Raw genomic sequence first — 17,835 nt, forward strand, 5'->3', positions numbered from 1 at the left:
GGCTTTTGTGGTCTGCATTTTGCTTATGGCTTTTTAACCCCGAAGCTATAAACATATTCTGGTGTGTATTTGCCCTAATATTTGCATATTTTGGTCTTATCTTAAGTGATATATTCCACACGGTATGTATTTTTGTGCATATGAGATGTGGATCAAAAATTTTGAAAAAGTGGAGAGCCAGCTGTATTATTGTGGTATGGGAAGGGTCCAGTCTTTGCACTGTTGGTTGGAGATACCATCATCACTAGTGGGCTTTTGGACCTTCTAATCGGTTCCATTACTCCATCTGCCTATTTGTGTGACAGAACCACACTTTAAAAATCACTAGACTTTTATAGTTTATTTTTATATCAAGTGGGACAAGTCCTCCTCCCTCTTTGTTCTTAATTTTCAAAAATTTCTTTACTATTTTTGTACATTTTCTCTTTCACATGAATATGAAAATCAGCTTGTCAGATCCCATTAAAGCATCTCATGATTTTGGTTGGGTCATAATGCATTTATAGATCAAGTCAGGTTGGAGTCCACATCTTAATGTGGAATAATCTTGTTATGGGGCATGACATAGTTCTCTGTATATTTAGCTCTATCATGTCCTTCAACCAAATTTTACAGCTGTCTTTTTTTAAAAATATATATATATTTATATATTTTTAAAGATTTCCTTTATTTATTTGACAGAGAGAGAGAGAAACGGCAGGGAGAGGGAGAAGCAGTTTCCTGCTGAACAGAGAGCCCGACATGGGGCTCGATCCCAGGACCCGGGGATCATGACCCGAGCCGAAGGCAGATGCTTAACGACTGAGCCACCAGGCGCCCCTTTATAGCTGTTTTCATATAGGTCTTATACATTCCTCTTAGGCTTGTTTCTTGGTATCTTACAGTTTTTGTTAATGTTTTGAATGGCAAAATTCTATTACAGTTTTCCATTGGTTTTTTGTTTTGTTTGGTGTGTAGGGAAGCAACAATTGTTGTATGATGATCTTGTCTCTGGTTACCTTGCTGATTTCCCTTTATAGTACACATATTCGTCAGACGATTCTCTTGGATTCTTCTGACCGGTAGTTATATTTTCTACAAATAACAATGGTTTATGTTCTCCTGCATCTCTTTCTTGTCCTATTAAAAGGCCAGGAACCCCCAAACTCAGCCCAGCAGCTGTTCTAGTGGGCTAGCTTGTCTTGTTCTACCTTCTAGGAGAATGATCCTGTAGGCTTCACGATTAAGTATGATGTTTGCTGGACTTAAGAAGGCTTCTATTTTTCTATTTCTAGTATTCTAAGAATTCTGCTTTTTTATTATCTTGAATGAGTGTTAAATGGTTTCAGTTTTCTGGGGCGCCTGGGTGGCGTAGTCAGTTAAGCGTCGACTCTTAGTTTTGGCTCAGGTCATGATCTCAGGGTCGTGAGATCTAGCCCCGGGTTGGGTCAGGCTTTACACACAGTGGGGAGTCTGCTTGAGATTCTCTCTCTCCCTCACCCTCTGCCCCTCTCCCCCCAACTCTCTCTCAAATAAATAAATAAATCTTTAAAAAAAAAAAAACTTGTATCAGTTATTTGACAAGCTTGCTTGGTGTGGTAGAGCCTGGGATTTTAGCTGGGCCCATGGCTGCTGAGGATACTGGAAACCTTCCTTGCAGTTAGGGGTGGCCCAGATCTGACCGCTGGGTCACGAGCCTGTTGTTCCATAATTCTTTACATTATTTACGCACACACAGCCCTTCATAGTTTCCAAAATGCCTTCCCAGAAGGCGGCTCGTTCAATTCCCACAACCGCCAGACAGGCAAGTGAGGTGTAGCTGCTCTGGCCCCTTCCCCAGGAGGCAGCTGAGGCTGACTCAGCGGCCACAGCACCGGCAGGGGGCTGCCCGGCCTGGCTCACTGGGAAGGGGAAGGAGGCGCCTCAGTGCTGGTATGCAAGCAGTTCCTGTTTCCCTTATTTGACGGGGGCTATGGTGTCTCCTCCCCACTGAGACCTGTCACCTGCCTAGAACCAGTCTGGGGCAGCTGCCCTGGTCCCCTGCAGGGTGGGGGCTTTGGGGGAACAGGCCGGCTTCACCTCCAAGCTTCCAGGCTGCTGGCGACTGCCTTGCCCCATGTCCCCCAGACCCATGTGGCCACCCCACCACTCCAGGTGCTCCAGCACCCATTCCTTCCATGGCCAGGATGCGGTAAACCTCTCCTCCGGCGCTGAGGCTCTGGACGGGGAAGTGGGAGACCACTGAGGCCAAGCCCAGCAGCTCCTCTGTGACCTGCCCCTGACCCTTCCCCACAGAAACCAGCGCTGTCAGCTGTCCAGAGCCTCATTGCTCAGCTTGGCTCTGGTAGGGGGCTTCTTGGGCGTACCCTGAGGGGACTGTGGTTGGCCCAGGGGCAGAAGAGCTCCGGAAAGGGGTAGAAGGAAGGGAGTGCTGCTCTAGGCTGCTTAAACAGGACCTGTCCTCCACTCCACCAGCCCCCTGCTCCAGCCTTGGCCTCTTTGGACCTGTTTCCTCATCTATACATTAGGGCTGATGAAAATCCCTGGGACGAGGTCTGGGTGAGGCAAAGCAGGGAAAGCAAGGCAAGAGGCACAGAGTGCTTTTCACCCACCTCCTGGATTCCAGTCCTATGCCTAGTGCTGAGAGACAGAGAGACAGCGTGCAACTTCACAGCGAAAGGAAGGGTGAGCATCCTCGCTCCACCTGAGCACACAAGGGAAAATCTCTGAACCTCAGTTTTTTCATCTGTAAAGTGGGGAGAAGTAATTCTCATCTCTTTATTTTTTAAAGATTCATTTGAGAGAGAGCAGGTGCACACAAGCAGGGGAGGGGCAGAGGGGGAGGGAGAATCTCAGGCAGATGCCCTGCTGAGCGTGGAGCCCACAGTGGGTGGGGGGAGGGCTCCGTCTCATGACCCTGAGATCGTGACCTGAGTCAAAACCAGGAGTCTGGACACTTAACTGATTGAGCTACTCAGGTGCCCCCCTATCGCTTCAAGTGACATAAAACTAATGAGAAATGTGAAAAAGTGTGGCCAACACATGGTAGGTCCACAATAAGTGTGAGTTTGAAAACATTGCCAAGTGGTTCTTGCTTTCACCCAGCACGAGGCAATTCTCAGATGCCTGGGGCTACTGGAACAGAGCTGAGGAAGCCCTGAGGGGGTCCTGGGGTCTCCAGTGGGGCAGCAGAAGGCAGGCCCTGGGCTTCTTTCAGGGCTGGTTTGGCCTCCAGGACCTGGAGAAGGTTGACAGTGTCTGGGTAGCCCTGTGGCCAGGCCCATGAGCCATAGACATTCTGGGCTAGAGTCTGAGGCCTGGGCCTGGTGTGTGAAGGGTGCAGGGAAGTAATATTCTGATGTGTGGGGAAGCCACCAAAAATCTTGTTCTACCTGGTGAGCATCCTGTGCTGGAAGGAGCTGTCTAGGTCATGTTTGCCATCCCCCTGCCTGAGCAGGGGCTTCAGTCCCCAGATAGAAAGATGTCCCCAGGCTCTGGGGCAACTTCCCTATGGAGGGCAGGAGGAGTTCTGTATTCTGAACTTGGCTGACCTCAGAGTGCTGCTTCCTCTCACTCCTTCAAGGACAAGTGCCTCAGGCTGGAGATGGACCTGACCCTGACACCAGGGAGAGGCAGCTGGGCTCCTCCTGGGGGGTGGGGGGGAAGAGGGGGGCAGGCCACCCCTCCCCCACAGGGAGTGTCCCTAGAGTGGCAGCTGAGCTGGGGTGGTGTGGGGCCGCAGGGCAGGGCAGGCTCCCAGAGACACTGGGCCCAATGGGAAATCTGCAGGAGGCTGCACTAGAGCCCAGGCAGTTTTCCTGGAGAAGGTTTCTCTGGCCATCCAGAGGCAGGGAAGAGTGGGGCAGGGTTTGGAAGCGCAGGATGCAGGGTGGATGGGGGGCATGGTGAGCCCTCAAGGCCAGGCCCAGGAGTGGGGACGGGGCCATCTCCACATGCGGTCTCTGAACTGTGAGAGGTGGGGTCCACACTCAGGCCAGGCGTGTCATGAGGGGCCCCCACCCTTCCTGTGCGAGAGAGGAGGCTGGCGGCCTAGGGGGAGGGCCTGCCCAGGGCCACACAGGGTTTCTGCCAGGGTAGTTAATAAAAAGGGCTGAGGGTGGGAGTAGCTGGAAGGTCGGGGGGGGGGGGTTGCTGGGGGAGGAGAAGAAAGTGGGAGCAGCTGAGGGAAGAGGAGGGAGAAGGGAGAAGGCAGAGGGGCCAGTGGCCTCTCAAATGTGTGTGGCACGAGATGCCTCCCTGGGCACTGCTCTGCTGCCCTTCTGTAGGGCCTCTGGGGTCCGGGCAAGGGCAGCACAACCTCTGGCCCTCCTGTGTCCTTGGGGGCCCTTCCTCACCCTCAGCACCAGACCAGCAGTGGGGAGGCTCTAGCCACCTGGATTTCTAGCCTAATGACTTGTCTTGGGGGCTGTCTCCTGGGGCCCATGGCCTGGGTCCAGCCTCCTGCTCTTTCTCACTCAGGCCCACTGCTGGGTGATCTTGCAGACTCAGCCAGCCAGCCCCACGATGGCAGGAACAGCGGGCATCTGGGTCTACCTGGCAGCTACCTGCAGGTAGCAGGGCCTAGGTGACTACTGGTGACCTGCCTGGCCTAGCCTCCAGGGACCTTTCCTGTGTCAGACTAAATCTGAGGCCTACCCCTGCCCCTGGGGAAACTGAGGCAGGAACTCCTTGTCCAGTCCCTGCTCTGCATGAGTCAGGCTGGGGACAGGGCCAGAAGCTACCCCTTGGAAAGAAGAAAGACAGACAGCAAGGTTAGCCTTTCTTGGTTGGGATGCTCAAAAAGGACCCACCAGGAATAAGGCCAGGCCTGGCCCCCTGGACAATTCATCTGTATAGCCCTCTCTCTGAAGCAGGGGTTCCTGACTTGGGGTGGTGGGTGGGCTCTATGGAATTGTGTCAGTGGGGATGCCAGTGAAGCCCAGCTCATAGTGAATTGTCCCTGGGGCACCCAGGACAGTGCCTGACACCCAGGGGAGCCCATGCCACTGCATTTGCAAAGTTGAAGACTAATACGGGCCATCTTGTTTAGCCTTGAGATCTTCTAGGGTGATCTCCTCTCCACAGAACAGCACTGATGATGGAGCTCAGACCTTACAAGGAGTGTGTGTGTGTGTGTGTGTGTGTGTGTGTGTGTGTGTGTGTGTGTATGAGAGGCTACACAGGACTGAGGCCAGGGCCCGAGAAATGACCATGCGTGGAACCCCCAGTTTCTTTCTGGGGCAGCACAGACAGGGTGGGTTGGCTGTGCAGGGAAGGGGACTGCCCCCCTCCCCTGAGCTGTCTGAGTGAGAAGTGGACCAGGGGGGACTTGTATCTAGGCTGCACAGCATTCCAAGTTAAACAGGTGGGGTGCTGGCGGGTGGAGGCCTGTCTCGGGGCTGGTGGTAAGGGATGAAGATGTGTGGGCTGCACAGGGGCAGCTGGGGCACGTGTGAGGCAGGGCTGGGCTCTGGGGCCTTGGGGGCAGGACTGCTCACACAGGGGTCTCTGTGGGCTGTAGTAGGGCTAGGGAGGCCACATCCTGGGGGTGTGCTCGTGTCTGTGCATGATGGGAAGGTGCTTGGCTTTGATCGTGTGTGATGGTCTGTGACACCATGTGTACATGGACAGGTAGTGAGCATATGACTCTGTATGCACACGTGTGTGTGTGTGTGTGTGTGTGTGTGTGTGCATGTGCACATGGCCCTCTCTGGATGTCCAGGGGCGACTCCATGAACAGTGCCGGATTCAGCTTTTCTTCAACGGCAGCATAGTCTGATCTGTGGCCCTGATCCACCTAATCCTCTCGGGTGTCCCTCCCACCCCCAGCCATCTGCTTTGCTCCAGCCAGCCCCAGGCCCAGGGCACTTCTGGGTGCCCTGTCTCCCCCAGCCCCCAGCTCCTCTCTGGCTGTAGCATAGGCAGCCTCCCTTCTCTGCCCTTTCCCTCGCACCTGCTGCACCTGCCGAGTAAGGAAGCGGCCCTCTTCCCAACTGTGAAACCGAGTCCTGGGAGGTGGTGAGCACACGCAACGGCTGGTGTCTCTTGGCTGGCTTCTGGGTCTCCTGGCTGGGGGAGCAGGTGCCCAGTCAGAGCTCTGGGTCGGGAAGGAGGAGAGGGAGGCTTGGCCCCATCTTTCCCTTAGCCAGCCATCCACCCCTCCTGCAAGGCTCTGTCCACTGTCCCTGCTGGTTCTCCCCACACCTGATCTGGACCCCTTCTCTGTCTTCACCGCAGGGCCAACCAGGTCCCCGAGCCGCTGTAGCAGCTCCCGACGGCTCCCCACTCAGGTTACACGGACTCTTCCGCTCCCCTGCTGGCGTGTTTACTCTCTGGAGCCATTCTCTGCTCTGGGGACCCTGGGGACACCTCTTCTGCTCTGGAGCCGGGAGAAGGTCAGGGTGAGGGGCCTAGCAGGCCCCATCCTGACATTGGCTCTGTTCAACATTGTGGATTTTCAACTTTCTATGTAATCAGCTTCCTGTCTGAGGGCTAGCTGGGGGCACAGAGGCAAGTTGACATCTGCAGAGATGCATGGGGTGCCCGCTGTGAGCTGGGCACTGTGCTTCCCAGCGCCCTGTGCATCCTGCATCCTCAAGGGGTTTATAGCTGAGCCAGGAGATAGCACTGAGGCCCTAAAAAGAGCCAGGTCCTTTTGGATGGTGGCCTGTGTGGCCAGAGCCTGGCCGAGAGAAGGGCTCTGGGCAAGGGTGGGAGGCAGATAGGAAGAGCCTGGGTGGGTGCAGATCTGGACTCTGAGGGCAGGACAGAGGGACACAAGATCGTGAATTCCAACTCCAGCTCTACCATCTACCGACTGTGACGGTTCGGGTAAATTAGCCTCTTGTTGCCTTGGTTCCCCCACTTGTATTTGGGGTACCAGTCATTCCTGTGTCTTCGGGCTGTCTGAGGTTTCAATGTGATAATTCCCGTAAAGGTTTCAGGACAGAGCCAGGCCCATGGCAAGCACTCAAGCAGTGTTAGTGTTTGTAGCTGTCTCTGTGAGGAAAGATGAGACAGGTGTGTGCTGGTGGGAGGGTGGCCACGGGACACATGTGGGCCCTGCAGACCTGCCTGAGACAGGGTAACCTAGTGGTGAAAACCCGGGTGCCAATCCCAGGTTCTCCATTCATTGGCTGTGCAGCCCTGCTTCCGTCCCCTCCCCGCTCCGGGCCTGGGTCTCCCTGTCGGCAGAGAAGGGTAACGATGCCGTCCCCCAGCCCTGCAGCCTGGGTGCGGTGCTGCTTAGAAGGCACACAGCCCAGTGCCCGTGACCGCGATTGTTTAATGAGGGCACAGAGAGGTGAAATCACTTGTCCAAGGCCCCGTGCGGCGAGGACTCAGCCCTGCTGTGTTTGAGCCAAGGCAACGTGGCTCCAGAGTCCCCAGGGCTCCCTGGTCCCATGGCTGCCATTGCCCTGCTCATGCTGGTATTACTGGTCTTCAGGGGAGAGGACCGGCCTGGTCCTTGGTGGTGGGAAAGGTGCGGGGGTGACAGGTGGGAAGGAGCAGTCTCTGGCTCCTCTGGGCCTCCAAGCCCCCTGGCCACTGCTCTCACTGCAGCCCGCTCTGGCTGTGGGGCAGCCCCGGGAAGTCCTTTTGTCACAGAGCCACGCACCCGGGGGCCTCAGTGTGGTCCCATTTCTGGGAATCCCTCACCTCTTGCCTAACCGTTCCCACTCGTGACGGAGCTCTCCCTTAGCAACTTCTTCCCTTCTCGGGGACTTCACTCTGAGCCGGGGGCACATCCGGCCGACAGGGTGGGAATGGGACCATTTCACTGCTGCGCCAGCCGGGGGCTGGGGGCCCAGGGTGCCTGCCGAGGGAAGAGTGCAGGGAGAAGGTGTCCCCTGGCCCCAAGCCCGGGCGCATCCGGGGGTGCAGCCAGACCCAGGTCCCTTTGATGGACATGCCAGTGGAGCCTGGCTCTCCACCAGAGGAGCTGGCTCTGGCCTTGGCAATGGGACTGCTCTCCCAGATGCTCTTCCTCAGGGCTGTGGCCTCCTCTCCCCTCCATGCCTCATGTCCTCTCCCGATGGGAGACTATGGCGGGAAGGAGAGCCAGACCCTATAGAACGGCAGAGAAGCTGGAAGGGGCTGTCTGGTCCTCTCCTGGGTGACAAGTCCTGCCTCTCCTGTCATGTCGCCTACCTGTGTCACACTCTTTAACATCTTTGGGTCCCATCTGTGCCATTCAACTATATCATTACTCTAGGTGGATAACTAGTCTCACTTGCCATGAAGACAAAAACAAATATTATTGAAACAATGAGGTCAGCTCCCTGAGGGCAATGCTTTGTGATTTATTGCTGTATTCCCAGCACCCAGAAAAGTACCTGGCACATCACAGGTACTCAAAATATATTTTTTTGAGTGAGGGGCCAGTAAATGAACAAATGAGGAAAGGAAAGAGTGATGTGGATATGGATGCTTGGGGAAGGCGCTAATAAAAAAGCCACACCAGGGCACCTGGGTGGCTCAGTTGGTTAAGCGTTCTTGGTTTCGGCTCAGGTCAGGATCTCAAGAGTGTGAGATCGAGCCCCGCGTCAGGCTCCACACCCAGTGCGGAGTCTGCTTGTCCCTCTCCCACTCTGTTCCTCTCCCCATTCTTTCTCAAATAAATAAAATCTTAAAAACAAAAAAAAAGCCTTGCCAGCTCCAAGCGGAGACTTTCTTCTTGACATACTCATTGTGTGGAGGAGCGCTTCCCCAGCTCCTGCCCCCAGGTACATGTGACAGTGTGACCCACGTGTGTCTCCCCTTCTGCCATGGGAGGACCCTCTTCTGAGTCGGCCTTTCTGAGAGCTGGACGCCCAAGGTGAATGTCCACTCTGCCCCATCCTCCCCACCGTGCTGGACAGGGCCATCTTCGAAGAGCGTGGAGTCTCTGTCCCCGCCTGGCAGGAGCCTGTGGGGGTGGCCGCCATGCCTCCTAGGCAGAGGCCTGGCACAGGAAACCTGACGTCATCCTGACTCACTGCTCAGATGAGGCTGGGGGTGGCCACAGTTCGTCACTCTCACCTTCGTCCCTACCTGGCACAAGGATGCTGGCCACACCATTCATTTCTTCCTTGCCCCCTGGGCTTGGGGTGTAGGTTTGGGAGGAGGAGGAAGGCCCACATCAGTATAGAGCTTGGCGCTTCATGATTGTGGAAGAGAAACCACTTTGCGTGGGGGCTGGGGAGCTGCGCTAGTGGGGGCGGGGGAAGCCAGGAATCCCAAAGGCAGGAGGTGAATGACACTTCACTGTCAAAACAGGTGGTTACAAATAGTACAGCACCCTTTATTCCAGTTTGGTATTTTCACTAAAAAAAGAAAAAATAACTGAAGCTGGGCCCCAAACTGACTCAGTGTCTGCTCTGTAACAGCCAGGCCAGGAACACAAAATAACCCAAAGCCTCCGTGTCTGGCACCCCCCTGCTGCCATCTCTGACAGTCTAGTGATGAGGAGCGGGGTCATCCCTCCAGATCCTTCAGCCTGTGGGACATCCAGTCTAACTGAGACCCCTCCTCACACTGTCTCCACCTGTGTGCCCAGAGCCCTGCCTCGTCTCTGCAGCGGGAATGGTGTCCCTTCAGGAGGTGGCAAAGGAGGGAAGACATCCGGCGCCGTGACTCACCAGAGGTCTGGGGATCTTTAATCAGAGCAGGAGTGGGGGTGGGACGTGGGTTTGCCTTCTCCCTCTCTTGTTACCCTGGCCTTGGGCTTACACACAGTTATTGGGGGATGGGGGCTACCCCAGTTCGGGAAGAGGGGAAGGAGGCAAAAAGGAAGCCCCGCTTTCATGGCTAAGTCAGGCCTCCTTAAGTCTGTGTTCCAGAGCCGCAAAAGGGACAGCCCCGAAGGAGGTGGCGTTGAGGGGGTGACATACCTGCAGCCACCTCAGGCCGAGCGCTGGGCAGGGCCCCTGGGACTGCCACTAGAGCAAAGCTTTCACAGTGCACTCCCACTCCCGCGTGGGACTTCCAAGCAGGGTGCCGGCCGCTTTCCCCAAGGAGGAAGAGAGTCTAAGCCCAGCGTGGGAGTCCAGGGTCTGCAGCCCCTACCATTGAGCTGGTTTTCACTCCCGAGCCAGGATCTCAGCTGGCCAGTTCTCTCTTCTCCTCCCCGAGGAGCTGGGAGGCTATGGCTCCTAGCAGGGCAGGTGACGCCAGCCCCACGGGTTAGCAAGACTGGACCTGACTATTCCTTTGCATGCTCTGTAATTTGCCCCTGGAATCAGCCATTAAGTCATTTGCCAGGCTGATGCCAAGGATAAGGGCCGCATATCAGCCTCTGGGATCTGTGGCCCAGACTCCCCGGCTCTGTTGTGGGCTTTGCCACATCAGCTTCCCGACTGGCCTGTAGGGAGGGACAGGACACTGCAGGTGCCCAGACAGTGGTGTGGCCTCAGCCTTGGAACCAGTGTGGGTGAACAGCTGGTCTATTATGAACTCCCATCTTACAGATAGGGACACTGAGGCACGAGAGAGTGACTTGGCCCCAGGAATCTTTGGAGTCCTTTTGCCCCCCCCCCCGGGGCCCCCTCTTCCTCACAAGCACACATGAGCTACAAACTGTCTCAAACCCTGTCCAGCTGCATTCAGATCCTGCTCCAACATACACAGGCACATCGACACACCTTTTGGAGGAGTTTAGAGTTTATAAACCAAGTGGGGGGTTTGGGGGGTCAACATGGGTCCTATCTGCAGCCCTCCAAGACACTAGGGACATAGGGGGCTGCAAGGGAGCTGGAAGGATCTTACAGAGGGCACTGAGTAGTGATGCAGGGCAATGGGAGCCTAGGGGCTTGGGTTCTGAAATCCTACGCAGCTAGCGGTGGGGATGAGGGCAGCTCCAGGATGCTCTTCCATCCGCCTGAACATCGCTGCTTTGGAGTTCAGCTGTCAGTATCTCTTGCCCCCAACGCAGGGGCCCCGCTCCTCCCCACCAGGCACACCTGGGCCTCACCACATCCGGTCCCTGGGCTGGCAGTTGGGGTGGGGGTGGACAGAAGGGATGGAGATGACCCAGCTTCCCATTCTCAGTGCTCATTGCCTTGCTCAGGTGCCAGTCCGAGGTCCCTGCTGGCCAGGGGGCCTGCTACGGCCCAGGGAGGGCTGAGAAGGGACATGGTAAAGGGGTGGAAGAGCCAGATTCTGGTAGTTCTTCTCCTTCTTCCCCTTCGTGAGGCTCCTTGAAATTCCCACAAGGCCCCAGGGAGAGCCCAGCAACGTCAGCAGAGTTCCCCTTCCAAGCTGGCCTGTGACTTGGGGAAGTGCTTCACCCTGGGCCTCTGGGGTTTCCCTGGGCCCCAGGGGAAACCTTGCCCCACTCTTAACTGGAAACTTATCATCAGCCCCCTGCCTTTCCCCTGGAAGGCCCAGGGGGTCCTTCTCATGCCAATGTCCAGGGTCTTGGGCCCAGAGGATAATGGTCTGGACTACCTTGGCCACTAACCTACTTCAAGACTCAGAGTGCTGGTCTCAGCCATGAAATGCGGGAGGGGAGGGGAGGAGAGGAGAAATTCAAGTTCCTCCTGGGCAAGGTTTCTAAGTAGAAAAAGAACATCTCAGCATGGCTCCCCATTCCCCGGTGTAGAAATCATGGCCATGTCAATTTTTGTTTGTAACAAATTCCTAGAGGGAAAATCCTGGAACAGAAAGGGAGAAGGGAGAGGAAGCGTGGCAAGGGGCACCACTGGCCCCGAAGTCTCTGGGCATGGGCATGTGCATCCGAGACACCAGTTCCTAAGGACTGAGCGGCGTGGAGCAGGTCAAAGGGTGGGAACGTTCTTCCGGGCCAGGGCGCAAAGATGGGGGGTGGTGGCACCGGGGCCCCAATGACCCTGGCAAACCCTTTCCCTCAAGAGCTAGTCTCCGCTTCCTCCCCCGGCGCACCCTCCCCCCTCAGTCCACCCCGTTCCGGGGCCGGCCCAGCTCGCGCCCCTGAAGGCCGCGGGGGCGGGCGCCGGCGCCTTCCTGCGCTGCCCTTGTATGGTGACCCGGGAGGCCGGCCCCCGGGTACTTAAGCCGCGGCGCCGCCCAAGGCGCCCAGAACACTCGTTTTGGGCAGCGCGGCCGCCGCGAGAGCCGGGAGCGCGCGGTGGAGGGCGGGGCGGGGGACGAAGAAGCGCAGTGAGAGGGGCCACAGGAGCCTGGGCCGGAGCTATGGGGCTGGAGGCGGCGCGCGAGCTGGACTGCGCGGCGCTGGGCGCGCTGCTGCGGGAGCCGCGGGAGGCCGAGCGCACACTGCTGCTCGACTGCCGCCCCTTCCTGGCCTTCTGCCGGCGCCACGTGCGCCACGCGCGGCCGGTGCCCTGGAACGCGCTGCTGCGGCGCCGCGCGCGCGGCCCGCCCGCGGCCGCCCTCGCCTGCCTGCTGCCCGACCGCGCGCTCCGGGCGCGCCTGGCCCGCGGGGAGCTGGCCCGGGCCGTGGTGCTGGACGAGGGCAGCGCCTCGGTGGCCGAGCTCCCCCCCCGACGGCCCGGCACACGCGCTGCTCGCCGCGCTGCTGCCCGAAACCCGCGCGGGGCCCACGGCCGTGTGCTTCCTGCGAGGTGAGCGCCGCCCGCGCCGGTCCCCCCACCACCCCGCCGACCCCTGGCGTTCCCCGCCCACACACACCCTCTTCCGTCCCCGCCGGGCCTCTCCCCACTAACCGCCCCTCGCCCTCCCTGCAGGCGGCTTCGATGGCTTCCAGGCCTGCTGTCCCGATCTGTGCTCCGAGTCCCCCGCCCCGGCCATGTCGTCTGCTGGGGGCGAGAACAGCCGCTCTGACCCCAGGGCTCCCTTCTACGACCAGGTGAGCTGAGATCCGAGCTCCTTTCACTGTTCGCGCCCCCCCCCCCCCCAGTGCCCCGCATTTGCCGGATAGGCACCTCTGGGGAAAGGGGCTGCCACTTGTGGATTCGAGGAGTCTCTCCATGTTCGCACTCACGTGTGTGTGTGTGTGTGTGTGTGTGTGTGTGTGTGTGTGTGTGTGTGTGTGTGTGTCCCCGCAGCAAATGGGAGCACATCTTTGTGTGTCTGGTGCGGGCTGCTCATGAGGGCTCTGTCAATGTGTGCCTGCAGCGTATTTGGGGCTTTGACGGGGAGGTGTGTATTTGTGAGCGAGTATCTCTGTGTGTCCCCTTGTGTCCTCCTATTCCTGAGCGTGATCCTGGTCAGGACAGGCTGAGGGCCCCTCTTGCTGGGGCCAGCTGGCCCTGTCTGCCCCCAGGGGTGCCCAGGCCCTCCCGTGGTGCTGACAAAACCCCCTCCTCATTCCGCCGTCCCCCCCCCCCCCCCATGCAGGGCGGCCCTGTGGAGATCTTGCCCTACCTGTTCCTGGGCAGCTGCAGCCACTCCTCCGACCTGCGGGGGCTGCGGGCTTGTGGCATCACGGCGGTCCTCAACGTCTCCCGCTGCCCCAACCACTTTGAGAGCCTTTTCCGCTACAAGAGCATCCCGGTGGAGGACAACCAGATGGTGGAGATCAGTGCCTGGTTCCAGGAGGCCATAAGCTTCATTGGTAAGAGGGGGGCCTCAGCCCAGGGAGCCGAAGGGACATCTAGGTGAGGGGCCTGGGGCGCCTATCACCTCCCCTGCCTCCCTTCGTGCCTGACCCCCCCCCCCTTCCCCATCTCCCTTGCAGACTCGGTGAAGAACAGTGGAGGCCGGGTACTGGTTCACTGCCAGGCAGGCATCTCGCGCTCTGCAACCATCTGCCTGGCTTACCTGATACAGAGCCGCCGCGTGAGGCTGGACGAGGCCTTCGACTTTGTTAAGCAACGCCGGGGAGTCATCTCCCCCAACTTCAGTTTCATGGGGCAGCTGCTACAGTTTGAGACTCAGGTGCTGTGTCACTGAGGCAGGGCCCCACCAGGCTGCCCCCTCCCCCCAGGCAGGGGGCACTGATTCTCTCCAGGTCAGGGAAAGCTGCCCCTTCTCCGAAGTTTGAAAAGCCCCCAGGTGGTGGTGCTGGGAGGGCAGGAATTCTGGACTTTCTCACCTGGTGCTCTTCTGCTAGGTTTGAGGGCTGGCCCTCTTCTGGGGACCAGCATGGAGGGCATGTCTGCTCCCCCTCCCCCCTCTGTCTTCTGGCGGAAACTAACTGGACCTCTACACCCATGGATTCCCACGGGTCCTACCACCATGTTGAAGCCCTTGGCAGCCTGAGCGCTCCAAGGAACAAGCTGTGACAACCGGGAGCCCCGTCTGGGGGGTGGTCCACTACAGGCCCGGAGCCTGCGCCTTGTGCTCCTGGGGAGCTGGGCGGCAGGGAAGCGCCGCGTCTGTTGCGTGCGGGCCTCTTGCTCGCGTGCGTGCACGTGCATATGTGTGTGAGCATGTCACGCCCGTATCGGTGCTGGAAAGTTTTTTGGGTTCAGCTGACATTTAACACTCCCTCCCCCACTTCCTCCCAGCCCTGTGGGCGGGGGTTGGAAACTTAGCACTTTATATTTATACGGAACATTGAGGATGTGTCAATAAAATATTGTTTTGTTTAAAAAGCAACGCCTCAAGGGTCTGGTCTCAAGTCAGTGCCTGGGAAAATGCTCAAAAGCCATTTCCTCATCAGACCTCCCCTTTCCTTGGGCGGCAGTGCCTGAGGTGTGGAAGGAAGAAGGTGCTGGTGTGAGCTCCCCCAGGTCGCCCTGTGTTGGTGTCCTAGCCCAGGCAGCGTTCTGTCTCCAGAGCTGAAAGAGGTGGTTTCTGGGCGGCTGTCTCCAAACCTTATTCCTATTACTGGCTTTGGGCCCCGTAGGGAGAAGCCTATGTCCATGGCTCAGACCCCACTTCCTTTTTGGAACATGGATGGATATGTACATGTGTGCACCTAGGTACGTGGCTGTTCGCGCGGGTGTGGGTGTGTGGTGTTCTCAGCTTGCACACACCTGCATGTCACGCGTGCCTGAAGGTATCTGTGTGTGCCCGTGTTTGTGGCTCTTCCAGTGGCCGTGCGTGCATGTGCTAGGCCAGGCCTCCTTTTCCCCACAGTAGGGCAACACAGCCTCTCCCCTCTCCTCTCACATCCCCAGGCAGGGCCTCCAGGCCTCGAACGCCCGTTTGTGCTCCCGCTCATGGCAGCCTCTGTTCCAGAGTTCCTTCTTGTCCCCAGAAGCCATGTGGCCTCGTGTCTGGTGCAGAGAACACGTCACCACGGATGGGCTTAGTTGCTCTTTACACCCACCCATCTAGCATGTCTTGATTGAATATTGGTTACTTGCCTGGCACGGGACTCTGCTGTCCGGGGAGGTGTGAGTCACGGGCCCAGCTGCAGCCAGAAGTGGAGGGGTGCATGTGGAGGCTGCTGGAAACAGGCGCTGTGATTTGCCTGGGAGCAGGGCTGCGGAGGCCCTTGAGGTCAGCTCTTGGACCGCTACCCCCGCCCCCCCCCCCCCCCCCCCCCGCCGTTTCATTCAGCCTCTGCTCCTGGCCACTCGGAGCGCCGCCTGGCTAACTCTTCGTCCTTCCAAACTCAGCTCAAGGGTTCCCCCTGCAGAATGCTTGCTCTTCCTGGTGTCTGGCAGCGTATGCCTGAGGGGTGGAGTTTGATGGCTAGGAGGCCAGTTTTGCTCCCTGCGTTTCAGTTCCCTCGTCTGTAAAATGGGGTTTTGTCACTAGGCCCTGCCACTTAGCATGGTATGGAGAATGGCACAAGTCAATCCATTTAAGAGGCTTAGCCCAGCACCTAGACGTAGTAGGTGCTCAGGAAATGCTAGCTACTGATGGCCTGTGAGGAGAAGGTTCTCAGGTGTGTAGCTGTGCATCTCAACCAATGCTCATGAGGGCAGGGCCTGTGGTCTGCTCTGCTGTCAGTGCCAGGAATCTGGCACACCAACAGGCCTGGTGAAGGACAAGCAGCCTGCCACCCGTGCCTTGTTCCCTCTGCTGTCTGGGGCTGGGTGAGGTGCTCCCTGGTCGGAACTGAGCAGAGCTGGGCTTGCGATCAAGGCTTTCTTAGGCTCTGAGTGGGCTTCCGTTTGGACCTGCCAACAACACTTAGCTTGGGGTAGGAGTGGAGGGCAGCTGGGGCTCTGAGTCATGCGGGCTTTTCCTATCTCACAAACAGCAGGACTGGTGGCTGAGGCCCCTGCCCACCCCACCCTCAGCCCTACCCCATCCCTTCCACCCACCCTCCCTGTCCAACTTCCCCTACCTGTGTTTTTAAGTTTGTTTCTTTTTTTTTGAGAGACAGAGAGTGTGTGCAAGTGGGGGGAGGGGCAGAAGGAGAGAGAGAATCTCAAGCAGAGTCCACGTGCAGCCCCACGCCAGGCTCACCCTCACCACCCCGAGATCATAACCTGAGCTGAGATAGAGTCTGTTGCTTAACCAACTGAGCCACTCAGGTGCCCCTTTCTGTCTCTCTCCTTCCTTCTTATTTCTTTAAAAATTTTAAATTGTGGGGCGCCTGGGTGACTCAGTTGGTTGAGGAGCCCGCTCTTGATTTTGACTCAAGTCATGATCTCAGGGTCCCGGGATGAGCCCTGAGTTGGGCTCCGCGCTCAGCAGGGGATCTGCTTGAGGTTTCTCTCTCTGCGCCCCTCCCCACCCCCACCCCTATTCACGCTGCCTCTCTCTAAAATAAATAAATCTTTTAAATAAATTTAAATCATGGTTAAAAATATACAGCAAGTCCCTCCTTATCCGAGGTTTTGCTTTCTGTGGTTTTAGTTGCCCGTGGTCAGCTGCTGTCTGGAAGCAGACGATCTTCCTTCTGACATATCGCCGGAAGGTCAATAGTAGCCTAACGCTCTGTCGCGGTGCCGTATTCAAGCACCCCGCTTCATCTCATCACGTAGGCATTTTTATCTCACATCCTCACAAGAAGGGCAAGTTCAGCGCAATAAGGTATTTTGAGAGAGAGAGAGAGAGACCCTCTTCACATAACTTTAATTACGGCATTTGTTAGTTGTTAATCTCTTACTGTGCCTAATTTGTAGATTAAATGTTCTCATAGATATGTATGTATAGGAAAAAATAGGGTTTGGTATGAACCACAGTTTCAGGCATCCACTGGGGGTCCTGGGATGTATTCCCTGTGGATAAAGGGGGACTACTGTATAACATAAAATTTACCATCTTTACTATTTTTTTTTTTAAGTAGGCTCCACACCCAGCATGCAGCCCAACACAGGGCTTGAACTCACGACCCTGAGATCAAGACCTGAGCTAAGACCATGAGTCGGACACTGAACTGACTGAGCCACCCAGGTGCCCTATCATCTTTACTATTTTTAAGTGTACAGTAATGCTAAGCATATTCAAGATCTCCAGAACTTTTCCATCTCGCAGAACTGCAACTCTGTGCCTATTAAACAACACCTCCCTATTCCCCCTTTCCCCCAGGCCCTGGCAACCACCATTCTACTTCCTGTCTCTGAATCTGACTATGTACCTCCTATAAGTGGAATCATACAGTATTTGCCCTGTTGCGAAGGACTTATTTTGCTTCGCATAATGTCCTCAAGTCAAACTGCATTTCTTTTTTTTTTTTTAAGATTTTATTTATTTATTTGACAGAGAGAGACAAAGCGAGAGAGGGAACACAAACAGGGGGAGTGGCAGAGGGAGCAGCAGGCTTCCCACGGAGCAGGGAGCCGGATGTGGGGCTCGATCCCAGGACCCTGGGATCATGACCTGAGCCGAAGGCAGATGCTGAATGACCGAGCCACCCAGGCGCCCCTCAAACTGCATTTCTTGACTAAGAATCTGTTTCTCTATCCAAGCGGGGTGATTATTAGGATGATTTTACACAGCTCTCATCAGATGTGGCCAGTTCATGCATGTTTACATACACTAATACCCGGCCTGGGCGGCAGGGGCATCTGTCTGTTCTCCCCGTGGTTCTGACTGGTATCTTTTGAGAAATGTTGGATTCCAGGCATGGCA

At 56.8% G+C, this 17,835-nt stretch overlaps 1 protein-coding gene across 1 annotated transcript; it reads left to right on the forward strand.

The window, feature by feature from the left end:
- Nucleotides 1–12,004: 12,004 nt before the first annotated feature.
- On the forward strand, nucleotides 12,005–14,466 carry DUSP2 (dual specificity phosphatase 2). Its single transcript, XM_027622399.2, is given in 5 exon segments — nucleotides 12,005–12,432; nucleotides 12,434–12,518; nucleotides 12,642–12,763; nucleotides 13,255–13,471; nucleotides 13,595–14,466. Coding segments are annotated over 5 exon segments (942 nt in total). The 5' UTR covers nucleotides 12,005–12,129; the 3' UTR covers nucleotides 13,810–14,466.
- The last annotated feature ends 3,369 nt before the right edge of the window (nucleotides 14,467–17,835 follow it).

The sequence above is a fragment of the Zalophus californianus genome, chromosome 8 (assembly GCF_009762305.2).
Source record: "Zalophus californianus isolate mZalCal1 chromosome 8, mZalCal1.pri.v2, whole genome shotgun sequence".
In the NCBI taxonomy this organism is placed as follows: domain Eukaryota; kingdom Metazoa; phylum Chordata; class Mammalia; order Carnivora; family Otariidae; genus Zalophus; species Zalophus californianus.